At 35.1% G+C, this 20,232-nt stretch overlaps 1 protein-coding gene across 1 annotated transcript; it reads right to left on the reverse strand.

Annotated features, from left to right (window-relative positions):
- GCLM (glutamate-cysteine ligase modifier subunit) lies at positions 1-18,421 on the reverse strand. Its single transcript, XM_039874795.1, has 7 exons — positions 17,865-18,421; positions 13,883-13,948; positions 12,503-12,587; positions 10,681-10,740; positions 9,411-9,613; positions 8,135-8,249; positions 1-3,835 (listed from the first exon to the last, which is right to left on the reverse strand). Exons 1-7 carry the CDS (start codon positions 17,988-17,990, stop codon positions 3,666-3,668), a joined length of 825 nt encoding a protein of 274 aa, XP_039730729.1. The 5' UTR covers positions 17,991-18,421; the 3' UTR covers positions 1-3,665.
- Positions 18,422-20,232: the final 1,811 nt, after the last annotated feature.

Genomic DNA, 20,232 nt, shown 5'->3' on the forward strand with positions numbered 1-20,232 from the left:
AATGACATTTTATACATTTATTCATTGCTGAGGGATACATATTAAGATTTTGACTTTTCTGGTGGTAAAACTACATAAAGTTATATCCTGATATATTTAGGAGATTTGGGCAAGTTTTAGTCTTTTATAAAACATGTCTTTTCCGACCTTACCTACTCCTGTCTCAGCAGAAGTCATTCTTCTCTAATAAAAATTTCTTGAAGTGTTTTCACTGAATTTCTAAAGTTATATGTAAACTGTTCATCATTCAATAACAGCATATTTACAAACGAGGCAAACAAGGACCTCTGGGCAGAATGCCCACCCGGACCTCCTCTTCTGATCCTACCCTAAGGCAATTTTTTTCAGGAGAGTTTTCTAAAATTAGGTAACTCCCAGACCCACTTCCTTCCACATGTCCCCAACCCCTTTTCACCACTGCTGTCATTAATAGATGCAGGCTTTTATTGCTCTGGTCCATGTAGAGATCTCTCCCTCAACCCCCAAATATACTATATGCTCCTTGAAGATAGGGATATTTTCATTTTTGTGTCTATCTTGCATAGTGCCTGTTACATAATAGGCATTTGATAAATCTGTTGAATGAATGCATAAATAGCTTTATGGCTTGGATATTTAAAAATTCATAATTTATTTTCAAATCATATTCAGTTTGTTAAATAGTTCAAAATTGATATACTGTTTCAGAATGCTTCCAACCATTGAAACAACTCAAATAAAAATAATACAACTTACACTTTAAATTCATAATGTAGAATTAAAAACTATTGTAACTATTAATAATGCTTTATATTGTGCTGTATTTTATAGACCACTACAGACACATAAAGGTAGAATTATGTGGTGGGGAAAAGTTATGTTACATATTTTTTCAGAAAAAAAACCTGACATATCCCATCACCAACTTTATGGGAAAACAACAGGTACAAGTTCTGGTACATTAAGAAGTTAACTTTAAAAAAATAGGTTTGGAATCACAAGTTGGTACATTTGAGTATAAAAACACAAATGGTTTAAATCTCATTAAAACAACTTCAAATTTCTCTAAATATACAATTGGCAGAACTGTCAGTCAACTTGTAAGAAATATATCATTTACTTATATTCTCAAATATTGAAAATGCTGGGTGGAAAAATTAGAAGTAAATCTTTTCTGAAATAAGATGTAATTAAATGAGCCTTAGACCTTTTATCACTGAAATAAAATCGAGATTCTATTTCAGTTACTACTTGGCTCTGGTAGGGAAAAGTCTAATCCATTCATTCAAAACAGAAAAACTTTACTTTCCATTTCACATGTAGCTAAGTGATCTTTTTTGAGAATGGAAAAATTATTAGCTCTATCTGTGATTCAAGTTCTAGCACAGGTCCTCCCTAAATGAATGTTAGCATACTGGCACAAGTGGTCTTCAGAATTTACACCATGTGAACATATTTTATAAGACACCTCGGTTCTTCTGGTGATCACAGTTTTTTGGATGGGAATTCAAGATAGATTTATCACAGAACAAACTCCAAGTTACAGTACATAGCTTTAAAGTAAGGCTCCAGTGTAGTTTGGAAATGTAATAATACACTGCAGTTTCTTTTCATGTTTACTGAAAAAAAAAACCAATCATATAAATTCTTTCTATCTTGGGTCACTAGATACACAACTCTCCAGAAAACCTATCTGTTAAAAACACTATTGATAACTTAGCTTTCAGCCTTAAGCAATTATTTGGTACTATTACTGTTCTTTATTTTATGGCTTTTAAAACATTAAGTCCTTAAATATTTGAAAAGTATTTACTATTTTCTGATGGTTCACAAAAAAGACGTGAACATCAGCTTGGAAAATTATAAAGTTTTAAAAATCATTTTTTTAAAAGGAACAAATTAAAGGTACAGAAGTGAAACAAATAAAACACTCATTAAAAATTCCATACATGATTCCTTTCACAAAATGAATCTATAATCTTGCTTGTCAGGAGTTGGGGGGAGGGAACTCCTCTGAAGTTTGGGTACGTTAGCAACCTAAGTTTCTTTTTCCATTTTCAAAATAACACTTCAATCCAGTTTTGTAAGTCCAGGGTTTTAAAAACAATAAGTGTGATACTAAAATTCTCTCTTAAAATGTCTTGATCAACTCACTGGATAGGCCTAAAGAAAAATGAGCATTTGTTTAAATACATGAAAAATGTACATTTCCAAATTGAAGTTCACTGTATACATTGGATAGCATTACATCCAATTAATACAAAGACTACATAAAGCTCAAAATCTAAATTTTAGCAGGTAAATCATCTGATTTCACACTATAATTCTAATGATCAAATTATCCAATTACTAAACTACAAAACCTTATTCATGATAGTTTAGTCTATTTACTTTGAATATGGAACCACAGTTCTTTTCCTCCAAGTTGAAAAAAGTTTGGTAAATTAGTTTCATATATTAGTTTATATATGTAGTTTAGTTTTATAAACCATATATTCAAATACATAGTTTAAGAGTATTGGTTGAGATACAAGAGATTTTTGAAGAACTTTTCAAAATAGAATTAAGGAGACCTATAGTGTATAGCAAACGTCACAACTTATTTGCTGTTATCTGGTTCTTAAACGAATGAGGAATTATATCAAATAATTTATAGTCTCTTCTAGCTCTAAAGTTCTATTATTATCATTTTGCTTTTAAATAATTAAGACCATATTTCAAATAAAGTTGTCTAAATAGACAACGCTTGCCCTAAATTAAAGACTTTTTTCACCCCTCTTCTGGCTTTTAGTCCTTTGCAGTTAGTTATTAGTGGGGAACAAATATCACATACTTAACTGATTCTTAATCCCTGTGCCCCGCCTCTCTCCAGTGCCCAGCACATGGTAAGTGCTCCATACTCACTGGATATTCTTGAATGAGTAGCAAAACATTAAGGATGGATCAAGAATTAAAAAGAATCTGGAGGTGATAATAGTTGTAAACCCCCCAAACAATAATTTCAAAGCTTCTAATCTCTTTTTTAGATTTACTTTGGTTTGTCTTTGTAAAGAACAGCAAGAGAAAATATGGCACAAGAATACAAGGTTATATCATTATAGGTAAATTACAAACAAGGTTATTAAGCAAACTTAAAAAGATTTGTTTCTATCCATGTACTGAAGAAATGAATTTTATTTACACTTCTAAGTAGATTCCAGATACTCCATTACTCTGAGATATAATCATCTTATCAAGAGGAAAAATATCTTCCAGTATTTCAGTTTTAACAATTGTAATTAAGTTGCTTAGTTATACTATAGAGTAAGAAGCAATTAATGAATTTCTTGTAAATAAAAAATATGTATATACATTACCCTGATGCCTAGGCCAAAATATATCTAACAACAAAATTTCTTGATTTCTATCAGTCATAAAAATAAAGGAAAAATATATTGCAAGTATTTTCTTTATAGACAATTTCAATTAGAAAACAATAGTTTAATGAAAACAATACAGTGGTTCATGTGAGTGAGCTGATATGGAGGCAAGAAAAGTATTCAAAACTTGACATAACATATTGTGAAATATAACGAGAGAATATCTGCCTCAATGACACTGTGGTGATTAGATTTTTACACATCTCAATTTTTTAATCTTATATTCAAGGAAAATACAATTCAGTAGGTTATGATCCTAAATCATAGTTAAGAACCCCTTCTTTTAGCTTGTAAGATGTAGCCTTTTGATTTGATAATTCCTCTGCTTTTAACAATGACCGAGTATCGCAGTAGCCACAGTGGCACCCACTCATGTGCTTGAATATCAGGGATGCTTTCCTGAAGAGCTTCTTGGAAACTTGCTTCAGAAAGCAGTTCTTGAAACAAACAAACAAAAAACAATAAATAAGAACCCATGGTTAAATTTGAGAACAAAAGCATTTTACTATTTAAGAAAGCATGTAAACATAACAAAAGAAACACCTCAAAACAATATATAAAATATGCTTATCCTTAATGTGTGCTGTGAAACTGAACCAGAATATCAGAACCATCCAGGCAGTTCTTCAGAAAGTATCTATACCTGTACCCCAGCCTATTTAATTCATAACATTTGGTGACTGGAGACTGGATATTTGTATTTTTTTTGAAGATCTCCAGGTGATTCTTATGTACTGCTAGAGAAAATATAGAAAAGTACAAAGAAGAAAAAGTGATCCATTTATCTTATTGACCAGAGACAGACCATTTCCATTGCCATGTATTTCCTTCCAACATTTTTTCTTTTTCAATATCTCAAAAACTAGGAATTATACTGTAGTTACAGCCTAATCTACTTACTTTTCCCACTTATATTATGAATATTTGCCATGTAAGTAAATAATCTGTGAAAGCATGACTTTTAATAATTTTCCCAATATTACATTGTATAGATATCATAATTTATGTTTATTTTTGGCTAAAAAAATCAGGTTTTTCCTAACATTTTACTAATAAAAATAATGCTATGATGGATATCCTTAAAATGCATGCTTGTCTATGGAATGACAAGGTCAAATTACAAGTACATTTTGAACACTTGATACATAGTATATTGACAGTATCTTTACAGAAAGGCTAACCTTTATGCTTCCACCAGCAGTTGATGTTACAGTGCCAATTTTACCATATCCTCAGGAACACTACCAATCATTTAAAGAATCTTTGTCAATGGTTATCTTTTAATTTGCATATCTTTGATTAAATCATTATTTTCTAATTCCACATTCACATCTCAGCCCTCTGCTACTGCTCTGATGTACCATTCCCCTCGACACTTCTTCGTCTCTAGCCACGTTAGCCTCATAGCTGTTATCTTAAAATCCTCAAGCACATTCATACCTTGGGGGCTTTGCATCAGCTGCTCTCTCTTCCCCGAACACCCACATGGCTCTCTCCTTCTTGCAGGTCTCTAATTAATGTCACCTTAGCAAGGAGGTCTCCCAGACCTAGATACCCTAGATAAAACAAAATCCCTAACCTGGGCATTCTGCCTCCCTCAGCCAACTTTTCTCCATGGCATATACCACCATTTATCACATGTAATGTTTATATATTATTGTTTGTCTTCTCCCATTAGAATAGAAATTCTGTGAGGGTTGGGATTTGTCTGATTTGGTCCTGTATCTCTAGTATTTAGAAGCAATGCCTGGCACACAGTAGGTGTCTGTTGACTAAATCACACAATATGGAAAGATTCCACTGGGGTCAGAATCAACCAACAGATAAAGTGACCATCTATACAGTGTGATTTGGGAGCACTAAAGGGCCCATTTGCCCCAGATGAATTGCTGTGATATTTAAATAGCATCAATAGTAAACTCTTAGTAAATATTAGCTATTATCATGTGCTGGGCACTTTTCTCAGTACTTTACATGTACTTACTCATTGAATCCACACGTTAACTCTATGAGATCGGTAATCTCCCTTACAGGGGGACACTGAGGCAAAGTTAGATAACTTGCCACAGCTTGTAAATGGTAGTTTTCATACACAGAATGCAAATGTCTCTTTGGAAAGGTAACATTAACATGGATTTGTTTATTAGGTAGTCTAACACAGAAGAAGACCTTAAGGGAATAAGGCATAATACAGATTAGATTTAATGGGGGTGGAGAGAGAGAAAGCAAATAAAAAGGGGAAAGTTCTAAATCAGGATCATCTTCACAATTTTATCTTGACTGTAATTAACTGTTGCCACAACTTCTAGGGCAAAGAATAATGGAAAATAAACACTTTCTGAGGAATAAGGGTAGTTTTAGAACAGAGTTAGGGCTTTAGGGGACTTATAAACAAAATTCTATTTTAGATGAAAAACAGAGTTAAATATTTTACAACTTGATCGATTTTTAAAAACTTTGGCACTGTGGTTGAAAAAGGGATGTTGTAATAAATCTAACTGAAAGTAACCTCATTGGGTGATTTGATCATAAATTCCTAACTGGGTGGGTCATTCCTAACCGGGAGGTCACATCCCAGGCATATAACCTCTTTAAAAGTTTTATCTTTGCTTTAAGCAAGTCCTATCCATTGTTTTTGTGCATCTAGAGTAATATATCTTCAAACGCCTCTTTTTCAGACCCTTCAGAAGCCTAACCATCCTCAACAGAGCACATTATCTTGTCAACTATCCTGTAATTCAATCCCTGCACTGCTTTATCCCTCTTTCATGTATTCTTTCTTACATTCCCTCAACGTAGAATAAAAGACCCACAAAATGGTCTTTCTCCAGAGCATCTGAGATCTTGCTTCCTGGCTCTGTTGTCAGTTTGGCTCATATAAACTCATAAAAATTCTCTATAGCTTTGGATGTTTCTTATGACAACAGCATAAAATCAGCAAACTATGCTATTTATTAACTACATACTTTTAATTCAATTGTTAATTCCTTAGAACCAGTAAACACAACAAATCTTTTAAGAAAAGAATTGCTTCATTTATAGATCAGAGTGTATGAAGATTCATTAATGGTATATACAGGATCAGCCTATAATTTCTAATCAAAGGGTTTTAAATTAAAATTTATAAAAAAACCAAGTGTCAAATTGTCAGTAAAACAAAAACATGCAAAAAGGATTAAATTTCTCTTCTCATGTACATATGCAATATAGTTTGCCATAACAATGGTATTTTAGCACATAATCCACATACCAACATTTGATAAGATAAAACAAAATACCAGACACCTTAGTCTTTTCCTATTTCCTTTCCTACCAGAAAATGGATAGAGTATTTTTCAGGTGGAGCTAGAATGGGATACAGGCCCAGCTACTGGTAACAACTATTGCTGGTAATAATTACTGTTGGAAAAGTCTGGAAGAGTCCCTGACACAAAGTAAACATAAGCTGATATAATATCTGCCAAAGTAAACATAAACTGATAGAAAGTTAAAATCTAAATGGTTAATATTACAGAATGTATCAGCAATAGCAATTCTTTGTTCAAACTTTGCCCTATGCCAGTTGGGTGACTTTGACTAGTTTCTTAAATTTTTCCTCATCAATAAAATGCCTAGTTTTGGCTGTTGTAAGGATTACAGATAATTTCTCTGAGGCATTTAGCATGATGCCTGGCATTTGATGAACAATAACTATTAAAACCCCTCTTCTTAAAAAACAGTGAAAAATGAGAATAGGGCAGACAGCTAATATAAATAGTATAAAATCTTAAGAGGTTATCCATAAGCATCTTGAAAATAAACTGAATCGAACAACCAATAAAATGCCAGTAAAAGCTGAATGTTTTTTCTCCTGGAATCATCTATAGCATATAATTTCCTCCAATATTTATTAAACTAGAACTTCAATAAAAATGTCATGGAGAAGGGAGATTCTGGCCAAGTGGGGAAGGAAACGAACTGGCACGTGAGGGAACAGCAGTGCAGTTCAAAAATGTCACGGAGATTTACAACTTTCACAAGATATTTATCACTTATAACTATACCAAAATATTGTTTTATAGAGCCCATATATTTACTAAGCAAAATGCCTCCTCTGCTTCCTACGAAACAGTGAAAAAATGAGAATGGAGTAGACTGCTAATAAATAGTATGAAGCATAAAACATTCTCTTCTCAGCCTTCCTAGTTCTCTTGTAAAATATTGACAGAAAAATTATTCTACAGAAGGCAGACAAACCAGTCTCATTAATCAAATAATGTTTCTGATTAGCACCAAACAAATGTCTTGATAGTAATGATTAATAAAATACCTAATCAATCACCTATTCTAAGATGCTTAAGTTTCAAGTTAAATTTTATCTGCCTCTTTTTCTAGATATTTATCCTCTTAAATTAAGTGGCTCTCTGGTACAATCTTCGCTGTACTAGACAAGATTATATATACTATTTAGAATATCTTTAAAGATGTTTTCTGTGTAGCTTAGTATTTATAAACCTCAACAGACTGATGTTCGGGAAATGATCCCTTCACTTTTTTTCCTATTAGTACAAAGACAAAACTGAAGCTTTCTGAAACCAAAATAAAGGCATATAGGTTTTGAACTAACAGTTAAGAATAGTTCTAGGTAACAGCACCGTACATTTATCATTGTACACAATTAGAAATTAAATTTTAACAAGTAGCATTTGTAAGATAAAAGCTCATGATCAAATTCTGTAAATGAAAATCTGTCTCACCTTTTGGATCATTATGAGTCAATAGCTGTATGTCAAATTGTTTAGCAAATGCAGTCAAATCGGGTGGCATCACACAGCAGGAGGCAAGATTGACTTGATTACTATTTGGTTTTACCTAGAATTGAAAAAAAGAAATCACGACATCTTTACTAAATTAAATACTACAAAAAGTTGAAAGCAATACAAGGACTCAATTTTAGAAAATATGAAATAGCACTTTCTATAGTGCTTAAAATTTATAAAATACTTTTACATGAATATGTTTATTAATGTTTGCTTTTCAAACTCATGTAAGTGGTAACAGGGAAAGGAAAAGAGCTCTAGGAGAGGAAAAAGCCATATAGTACTATACTATTAAAAAGTCTCCTGCTAGAATCTGCAATCAACTATGTCTGCTTTGGAAACAAACTTGATTCTAAGTTTGATGGTTCTGGATACAGAGGGACTATGTCTTAAAGGTAGAGGATCAAATACAAATGATAAACATATTTAATGTTAAAGTATAAAATATGGTAATCAGATACTATTTGAAAATGAGAAGAATTAGATAATTTTTAATAGCTCCTTTGGTTGAATTATAGGTACATTTGGATAACCCAAGTCTCTTCAGCAGGATCTTAGCCACGTTCTGGCTACCACCAAGTCAAAGGGAGAAAGGATGACACTTTCTCTATCTAGGGTCTTCCTGTCCATATGAAAATGAAAGCTCTAAAAAGGACAAGGCTGGGTGGGGATGAAGTAAAGGGAATAAAGAAAAATACAGAGAGTAAGGGTAAAATACTAGTGAGCTACTTCCCTAACAATTTGTAAGTTATTAGGCCAGACAGTAGTGGTGATTAATTTATGTATCCATTCCATATCAAGTTGTATGAACTAAGTCTTATATATCTTTAAATAACAGTTAGCAAAATATGTTATATATGATATTCCCTTACTTTGAAAATTAGAACCATGGCCTAATAATACCTAAAGATAAATGTAGTATTTTAATCACATAAATAAAACTGAAGGAAACAGCCTTAATTCATGTTTAATTCATATTTCAACACACATATTCTAGTATTTCTGTCACTCATTTTAAATGAGATTAAGTTCAATCAGACATATATTTGAGAAAAAAATCCAATGCTGTATATAAAGCCTGTCTAAAAACTCCCACATTTGGAACAGTCACCCCACAGTGAGTGTCCACCACGGGCATGATGCTCAACACTACACAGCAAAGACTGTAAAAGACAGGTCTCTCTGGAGTGCTTGTGATAGAGCTGTCCTTTACCTGGGCCCACTGATACAGCTGTTCCAACTGTGTTTTGTCTAGATCAGAGGTACCTATAGCAACAATCTTTTTACTCTGAACTAAGTTTTCTAATTCCTCCCAGTAAGGCTGTAAATGCTCCAAGGAGAGATTAACTCCATCTTCAATAGGTGGTGAAGCAATGATCACAGAATCCAGCTGTGCAACTCCAAGGACTGAACAGGCTGATGTGAAGGAAAACACAAAGAGGATAAATGTTTGTTACATAATAAAGTATTTCTAATGTCTTTCAAGCATCCCGCTGAATTCTATCCATATAGTTTACTAGTTTCCTATATAACAGATTATTTCATTCAGTTTCATAATTTATCTATCATTTAGAATATTTACATTTTTTAACAAAGTATAAGTGGCCATTCATCTACTTGGTCTGTGTGGGTTTCTTTGATCTGCCTCTGGGGAACTCACAGCTACTACAGGCTCCTCTTTCTGGGGAAATAGGCCTCCCTGTTTCTTAGGCCCAAGGATTTTTTGGTAGCTTATCTTCGTAATATTTTCTTCTCTAATTCTACTATCTCATATGGATGATCACAAGAATTCTGACCTAGTAGTCTATAATTGGTAGTCATAGCAAAGAATAAGCTTGAGACTCTGAAAAACTGAATTTATGGTCTTAATCTATAGAAGTAGATAATTTAATTTCTATAAAAATAATTTAAGAGCTTATTTTTAATGATTATTGCTCGCTCCAGATTTATATTAAAGAGCTAATTATTTACCTGTTCAACGTATATAAATACTGGAAAAATGTTTTCAAAGAAAAAATACTGAATAACTGTAACATCACAGTAACCTAAACCAGGTACTGAAAATAGATAAAAAATGCTTTGCTTGTTTGTTATTGTTTTGGTACTTCATTTATAGTATCAAAAAGACTAAGAATGTGATTAAGGAGAATTTCTAATTCCAAACATAGAGTTAACATTTAATTATGTTATATTTTTTACATCCCTCTTATATATCAAAATATGACCCTACATAAGTTGATATGATTCTATAGAAGTTGTAAGAAGTTAGGCTAGAACTTTAAAAGGTAAAGATGGAATGAGCCCATTTTCTTTATTACGTGGACCTAAACACAAGATATAATTAATATACCTACACTAATTTAAAGTCCACTATGAAGGAGGGAGGTAGATGGAGTAAAAGGGGTCAAATATGTGGTGACATTAAAGAATTAAAAAATAAATAAATAATTCCACTATGAAGATAAAAATTAAATTTTGCTTACCCATGTCAACTGCATTTCTAGTTGATGATGAAGAGTTTGACCCTACAATGAACAGTTTTGCTGGGTAATAAAGAGAACACAACTGATTATGGCATTCTACTATATAGTATTAACAATGGTAACAATACTAAGATGACAGTTAATCCTGAATAAATTATTTTTCTTTCCTAGTCACATAATTTTACAGTTTTCATTTTAAGACATAAAAGAATATTTCCATTATAATTTTTAAATTATATGATAGTTGCCAAAAAATGTTTGTCCAAACAAAAAATCAAATATTAATTTCCCATTTGTTAGAAGGCATATCGGATAAATATAGAAACGAATTATGCAAAATGTACATTTTTATGAATTAAACATTAATGGAGCATGTTACTTTCTCCAATAAATAAAAACCTATATATAGGCTAAGTTAAAATTGCTTGTAATGAGAACAGAAAAAAAATCCACAATCCCGCTTACTTAATAATTAAAAAAATTTTTTTAGATACTATCTTCTAGTTCTTGGTCATATGAAAGAGGGTATAACATTTTTTCTACTTCTATTTGGCTTACCATTATGTAAAAAATATTTTTTTACATCTCTATGTAGTACTTAGTTATCTTAAATTTTTTTTTTATCATAGTAGCAATGTATTCACTCTAGAAATAAGGACAACTTGTAAGAGCTCTAAGATGGATCTAAACCATGATGAACCACATACAATCTACTGTGTTGCTTTTACTTCCTTTTCAATACAAACAGCAATGTGAAATTAACAGAAAGAAATGAGTTTTGGAGTCAAGTAAATCTAGATGGTTCAAACACTTACTAGCTGTATAACAACTTTCAAGTTATTTAATGTCACTTGTACAATGAGGATAATTAACCTACCTTGTAGAATTGTTTTGATAATTATAAGAAATATAACCCAAAAATGCCAAGTACAGTGCTTGGGACAAAGCAAGACTCAGCAAATGGTAGTTATCATTGCAGTCAAAAGACAATGCTCTATCTCATCTTTCATGTCCATTCCAATAAAAATAATAGCCACAACACAACCACAAATGGTAATAAATAGCTACCTAGCACTTTGTGTCAAGCACTGTAAGTGCTTCTTTTGTTATTTCATCTTACTTACAAAGAAGCCTGTGAAACAGATGCATCCCCATTTTTATAGATGAGGAAACTGAGGTTTGGAGAGGCTAAATCACTTGTTAGCTCAAGATTATATCAGTCTGCACACCCGGGAATTTAACCTCGTCAAGTTCAAGCTTTTAATGACTGCGCTATGCTGACTCTAAGTTGAGAGCAAGAACACTGCATCTTTTCATTTCTTGAGTTTAGCATAGTCTCTGGAAACTTGTCACTTGATACACTGTTGAGTGAGTATAATATGTATTCTATTTCTCTTCATGCAACTTGTTGCCCAGACTTCTTTGTATATTCCCAGGTAATCTCAGCATTGTTTGACAGTGTTCCACCAGAGAAGGAGGACTTCTGCCTGTTTTGGGGAGACATTGTTCTTAAGATTTCCCTTTATTCTTTCCCTTTCCTCTACCTTAATCTTCCTACTGCTCTGAAGTATGACACATAAACCATTGTGAAGAAAAGCAAAGTGAAGTTCTATTCTGATTCCACTGAAGTATTCAACACTGACTTCTTATAACTCTAAGAGTTCACATTAAAATTACATTACAAAAGAATCTTTATGTTCCCCACACTTAGTGACTGAGTTGCTCATTGCCAGAAGCAAAGAAAGGCTTACTCCTGTGCCTGACAAAACCTCGCTGTCACTTCCACTGTATAACGTAACAAATTATAAAGGCTGGACTTTACCAGAAACTTTCATTTCTTCTCTTTCATCAGGATTTATCTTTTCTACTGCATGAGACACAGTACATTCCAAGACATCTGGAAACTCCTATAATAAACACATAATGTTTATAATAAATATAAAATTAATGTTTCTGATTAGCTATATATTTTCTATTGTCCAGAATGCCCTGTAGAAGCAGAGAGCCCATAAGATAACAGGGTCCTTTACCTGAGGTCTGAATGGGCTTTATAAGGTTTGTAAAGCCCTGAAATAAAGGTAAAACACTTGTGTGTGTGTCCATTTTCTGGGACAAAGTGTCTCATTTTGATCAGTTCCTGGAGAGATGCATGATCAAAAAAAACTCAACAAATGGGGGGTGAGAGGCATGAAAAAAGTAAGAACCATTAGTACAGTAGTTAATTTTATTTAGAAAAGAAACCAATGAAAAATAATATTATCCATTCTGGATACTGACATGATGAAAACTTTCTACATTAATCACAAACATTTTAAACTAAAACATTTTTTTTCTGAGTGTAATAAAAAAAAGGCCATTCTAATGCATAATGAATTATTTATGAGGAAAATGATAAAGTGTTAGCACATACATATCAGAAACACATTAACACATATTTACAAGATTAAAACAAAGTAAACAGTGAGGTCCTTCTCACAATTCTTGAGCATATTACAATGTCTGCCTCATATAAAGGGTTCAGTAAGTGTTACGAAGTCATGCATAAATAGAGTAAATGGTCATTTCAGAGAGAGACTGATAGTAGATGTTAATAAATGTCTACATAGTAGCTATCAAGTTATAAACTTACAGTATGCCCAAGAATGTCAAGTACATGACTTCTTCCATACTTTTAACATAGTCTATATAATTTGTTATGTGCCTCAGGCTGAGCTGGATCTCAAAGAGTGTTTTACAGACAGGAGTTCTGTATATTAACATTTATGATAACAGACATCTGTTGACATTTAATGAAACATAGTTCCTTACTGTTTTACCAGAAACTGACATCTTAAAAATTATTTCTAGTGACTATATTATTGGAATGATATTCTACCAAGGTAATCTATCAACCCAAACTGTCTGATAGATATTCCTTCACTAGACCAAATATAAGCTGGAACAAAATACATTGTGAGGAAACTGGTGGGAATTAAGCAAAGAGAATCCTAGTATCTTGTCTAGTTGAAGAGCTGACTACACAGTCCAGATTTTCTATTTTCTGCTTAAGCCTACTGAGTCAGACTGCCATCTCAGCATATCAGCCAGAGGGAGTTTTATGCGAATTGCCTATTTGACTTCCCTGTCAAAACTAAGGAAATTACCTTCCTGCTTACTTCTCTTCCTTTGTGGACCACGTAAATTCCTCACACACATTACTCACCCTGACCAGATCAGGGCTGATCTGGGAGCTCCACTCGTTCAAGGTCTTCTGGATACAATCTCGAAGCTGCAAAAGAAATGCAGTTTGAAACTATTAATCAAACTCTGTACATTTTTCTGTACTTCTATGATAAGAATGTATTATCTTAAGCTGGAAAAAGATGTCAATAGGAAATACCATACAAATCGAAATTAATTCTACAAGGTTTCTGTTTTCTTCAACAAAGATCAATTTAGATCTGTTTTTTACCCTACTCTTAATTCTCAAATGTCGATGACCTACATAACATTTACAGTAATCTAATTACTTTTAAAGTATTTTTGTACCAATAAAAATTTAACTTTTGAGATATAAAAGCATTCATAAAGAAACAAAAAAAAATCAAGAACAAAGTTTATAAATAGAGAAACATGGCATCAAGCCTAGGCAGCCTGACTAGAATTAATATTAACTCCAATGCTATATTTCTCAAAGACAAATGATTCTCTGAACGAGGCAGAGGAACTCCTATATCAGATTCGCCTATGGTGTTTATTAAATATTTAAATTCCTGAGCCCCAGCCTAGACCTGCTTATTCATTCTACAAGGGAGAACTTCTCTTTTAACAAGCATCCCAAGTAATCAATATGTACTCTAAAATCTGAGAACCACCATAGTCACATCTTTCAGAAGTCAACTTGCATAATGTGTCCATTATGTCATTTCCTAACGCTTAGGTTCACTTCCAACCTGTCTTCAGTGTTCTCTTATATAAACAAACAAAAAATTTTACACTAACATTATAGTATATTGTAAATTCATTAAAGTGTTTACTCATCTTTCATCTCTTCTGTCAGTATATTTCAAACTTATTTATGACAGTGGTCTAAAGTAAGACATACATTCACACAGTGAGGGAGGGCCTACATACATGTAACAGAACAAAAAATTTACAAAATGATATTTATGTTCCCTACATGCCAGGCACTCTAATAGCTTCTATTCTATTAATTAGAAAAAAATATACTGCTCCATGACTCACTAAATTGATTCAGGACTACTAATGGGCACTACTAGGAGTTTGAAATCATTGCCTTATAAATATCCAAGGGCAGGCACAGTGCTTTGCATTCTGTAGACAATCAATGAAAAAAAAAAAAACGAGCAAGTAGAAGCAAGTCCCTGAATTGCAAAAGCACTTTCCTAATAGCAACAACAGAGACTAAACTTCTGAACTATCTAATGTATGACTGTGTATGATAAAAACTGAAACAAGCACTTTAGTGCTTATATCTTAGTACAGATAATTACAAGGGACAATTGGTTTATCAATTTAAGAGCTCACAGTCACCTATGTTAAGATTTATAATACATAGAATAATTTTTGTACTACCCACAATAACCCACGTGAATTCAATTTACAAGGACTATATCTTTATGAAAAATATATTTATAATGAAATTTAAGATAAAAATTAGTTGATAATGATTCCAGACAGAATTACAAGTGAATATTCGTTTAAAAATTAGTAAAAGTTGAGGCAGCAGGACCAACTGGAAGTTAACAATTTTATCAGGAGTGCTTTGACTCAAATCATGAGAGAATGTGAAGAAATCTTCTTCTGGAAAGATGGCTCATTTTCATACTTAAAGCTTTCCTGGTAAATTCCTCAATTTAGGAAGATAAATATATTTTCAGAGTAGTTGCCCCCTTCTTGAAATCATTTCTTTAATTAATCTCAAAATGTCAGGACAAATCATAGAATGGTCCAATGTTACGATATGAGAAATTCATTCACTGTATCACAAACCTAGTGTTTTTGTTTTTTTAAAAATCTTTTATATGTTATCTGTATTGAGTGAACACTAACCTTTGTTCTTGGCTCTCTTCACTCCTATCACATACACATAATATCACTGAAAGTAAGTATCATAATATAGTGTATCATTAAATCTGGAATTGTATAAGAGTTTTAAAAATACCACATGATTTAACTGGTCCAATACCCATACAACAAAGAACTGAGCAAAACAGTCCTATAATAGCTCATTATAAAAAAAAGATTTGATTTCATAAAATTCTAGTGAAACAACATATCTGGACAGAAATCATAGAATAAAAGTAAACAAACATTAGAAGTAGAAGAGACCTTTTAGAAAATTTAATTCAACTCTCTACTAAATGTATAAATTTTCTCAATGAGTGATTTATTCAGTTTCTTTATTCATAATGAGGTTAAACTGTTTCAAGTAGCATATCCCTATTTGAAGCCCTGGTTGTTACAGTTCTTTTTTACATGGAAACAAAGCATGCCCCTCCTATTCTACCCAAGAGGTCATATTTTCCCTATAATATGTTGCCATTCTTCAAGTGTTCCTCAAATGTTTTCTAATTTCTTTAGTTTTCTCTCCCTTATGCTGCACCCAACATAAAACAGACATAACAAAATTAGTCTTTTGAACAAAGTTTTTCAAACTGTGGGGTGTGACTTATTCCTGCATTAAGAAATCAAGTTTCAAAAAAATTTTAAATAGGATAGGTAAAGTCAGAAGATACAGTATATAGCAAGGGTTAATATCCTTTCATGAAACCTTTGAAATATATAAAACTATGAATTGGATTGCAAGGTAAATGCATTTCTCACTCTGCAGTAAAAAATTTTAACTTTGAATGCCACAACCTTAGTGTTTTAGTGAGATAAGAGAGAAAATTTCACCCATTATCAATATACATGCAAAATGGTGTACTGAACCAGTCGCACTGGAGGAAATTAAAGATTTAGAACTACAGCAATATTTATCTTTGGGAGAAACAATCTCAGTGGGGTGGCATGAACAAAACAAGACATACAGATTAAGCTAGAACCTGGACATAGAATATACTATAGATTCTGATTCCTATTAAAATTACAACCAAGAGTTCTCATCTCCTGATGGGTGGTCACTCCCAACACCAGACCTGGGCACATGTCCAGCACATACATACTCAGAGGGATGCCATGTACTGCTGCACAGTATATCACCATTTTACACAAAAAAAGCAGAACCTGCCTAGGAACACAGCTGACATCATATTATGACACAATTTAGGACATTTTTTCTTTTAATCAAGATTTGTTTTATCTTTCTGATCGAACTAGAAAATAGGTGAGATAAAATGCTTGTATGGTGAGCGTTTTCAATGTTATCTTTTAATGCTCACAACGACCTGATGAAGGTATTATTATGCAACTTTAAAGTTACAGACTCAGGGAGAGTAACTTTCTGAAAGTCACAGAGCTCCTAAACTCAAGGTTTGTTTTATTTATTGTTATTTTTTAATACTAAAATTGTCCCATACTACCAATATGCCTCAGCAATTAATTGTGCAGAGTCAATGATTGTCTGCTCAGGAACGACCAGCTACGTCGTAACAGATATGTAACAAGTGTATGATTCCAGATTCACCTCTGCCACTTCAAACTAGCGATTAGTCTTTAGGCAAATAAACTAAGGCAGATGAAATCTTCGGCAAGAAAAAGACATACTTTATTCCAAAGAATTTAGTCATTCGCCTCACAGCAATAAACTTGTCAACATCCTAAAAGCTAAGTGAATCATTACTACTCCATCTGAATCCTCGAAAAACTAGTCTCTTAACTATTTTTCACCCGGACACGTTGGGAGAAGGGAGCGGGACCGAGCGATGGACTGGCCCCTTCTGACTTCTAGCCAAGGAGACCCATCGGAAAACGTTCGAGAGTTTGGATAGCAGCCATAAGCACGGATGCAGGCGTCACTCGGTGGGAAGCTGCACCTGCCAAGTTTTTTAAAGACCCGCTGACCCCAACAGCAGCTTTGGGTGTGATGTCGCGCCGACAGCAACCCAGCTTTCTCCTGCCAGCGGAGCCCAGGTGCGCGCCGGGCCCGACCACCCGCCCTGGCCTCTCGCAGCCGCCCGGCCGGGTCCGCGGCCTGGCCCCGGAGCCCCGCGTCTCGGCGAGTAACGCTCGCCCGCCCTCACCTCCTCGCTGTGCGTGGACGGGCACTTCTTCCGCAGTCGGCCCCAATTCAGCAGGTTCCCCGTCTGCAGGTGCAGGGTGCGGGCCCGCGCCAGGAGCGCCCCGGCCGCGCGGCTGTCGGTGTCCATGGCAGCGGCCGCCGGCGGGGGCCAGGCGGCGACCGGGCTGCAGGCGGAGAAGGAGGCCGCCTGCCCCGCAGACGAGCTGCCCGGCGCCGGAGAGCCGAGCGCGAGGCTGCCCGCCCCGCGCGGCGGGACCTTGGCCTGCGCTCGGGCCCGAGGGAGGCCGGGGGGCGGCGAGGCGGTGGCCCGGGAAGGACGCGCTGGTGGCTGCGGCTCCTGCTACTGCGGCCGCCGCAGAAGAGTCAACTGGCTCCCAACTGAGGCGGAGCCGTTTCCTGGAAGACAATGACTAAGCAGAAATCGCGGCGGAGAAAGTGCTTCGTAACCGTTAGTCGTCCCGCGGCGGAGCCGGGCGGGGCGGGGCGGGGCGGGGCGGCGAAGGACTGCGGGTCGCCGGCCCGCGGGTGACTGACCCTCGGCCTGCCGCGGGCGTGGCGCCGGGAAGCGGGCGGGCGCGCGGGGCGCGCAGGGCGGGGGGGCGGGGCGAGGCGGGGAGGAGGGGCGGGGCCGGCGCTCGGCGGGGCGCCCCCTGCCGGTCAGAGCACTGCGCGCGGGGCCGCGCCACCTCCACCTAGTGCCGCCGACTGCGCTCGGTCTCGCTTCCCAGCCAATGCGCGGTCACGCTGGTGCTTTCGTACACACCTCTTTAAAAAAACAACAGAAGTATTTACCAAGGCTTTGAAATACCAGCTGGTTTCCGTACTCTGAAGCAGGTGTTAATGCATAAGCGCCCCTTCTTCTTTGTTATCTTAGTTTCTTTTCCTTCTCTTTGTTTGGCTTTTCCCCAAACTGCTCATTTTTCTTCATGTCCATTAATTAAAGGCCTATTGATTTATACGACTTGCTTAGTGGGCGGTGTGTGAAGTAAAAGAATAAGAATTCATCTTTGACCTTGAGAAGCTTAAACTGTAGTTCCAGAGACAAGGCGTATGCATATGAAACAGTGAGTAATAATACAACAGTATCGTGGGGCGGTTTTCAGATGAGTTTAAAGAGAACACTTAAACCGGAGAGATCAGAGATTTTATCAACCATTCCCTTAGAAGTGGTTGTGATTTTTTACTCCTATTAAATATATAGTAGACTTGGTATGCACCTCAAAATGAACATTTGTTGAGCTTCAGGAAACTTTTATTGAAAGTAATCAGATATATTAAAAGGCAAACTGCTATTAAAAAGGGAGATGAAGAGCAGTTAGTAGGAATTAGGGGTAGAGTGGAAAAGAAGCTCCTTCTGGGAGGTTAGATATTGAGCCTGATCTTGAGTAAATATTTGTTGGCCCAGCGAAGGTGAGGAAGAATTCATTGAGGAGAAGGGTAATCCCAGAAGCAGAAACAAACATGGGCTATTTTAATTAATGTAAACATTTGATTGTTGAATTTGGTGAATCTGCTGTGGCATCGGTTCTTGACTTTTTGTATATTCTCTGATACCATGCATGAATTCATGCAAATACTTCCTTGCTAGGCATTTATATAGCATGTTAGTCACTGACGTAAACCCATATGGCTTGGTACTGGCTGTTTTAACTTAGTTCACTTAGTCTCTCTGTCTTTTACTTTCTCCAGTCTGGGTAGACGATAGTTTAAACCATATGAAATTCCTGATAACTGATCATTTCTGATCTACAGAAATGGCTAGTTCCCATGATTTTACCTAATATAATATCTACCACATTGGGTATGTGTGAGGAGTTAATGAGAGAACTTAAGTCCTTAGTACAGTCCTTAGCCCATACTTAATGCTCAGTAAGTGAGTGCTTCTGTTAGAAATGCCTCTGCTCTTTCCTCTTACAATACAATCCAGTTCTCACAATATTGGCATATTTATAATGAATTCACAGCAACATCGTGCGATGTTTTGAAAATTTACATTAGTAAACTCATCTACTCTTCACAACACCTCAGATAAATAAATTTCCAAATTTTGTTGAAAATCTCACTATTAATAAGTTTGGGGACCCCAATCAAAAACCTAGATCCTTCATCTTCAAACATCTTACTCTTCCATACTACAACTTACTCTATGACACAAAAAGTGTATTTATGGCGGTGATTTGAATTCTTGAATGTGTGTGTGCATGATTTATAGGCTTTTCATGCCTGTACAGTTTTATTTTACTATATATTATACTTAATGATACCCTTGCCATGGCACCACAGTTTTGGGAGAGGGAAACTTAATCTAGATTTATTTGGCAACAAAAACAGGAAAGGCAAAATTAGAAGAACTTTATTATTTACAATTA

Source organism: Pteropus medius, unplaced genomic scaffold (assembly GCF_902729225.1).
Source record: "Pteropus medius unplaced genomic scaffold, Ma_sr-lr_union100, whole genome shotgun sequence".
Lineage (NCBI taxonomy): Eukaryota > Metazoa > Chordata > Mammalia > Chiroptera > Pteropodidae > Pteropus > Pteropus medius.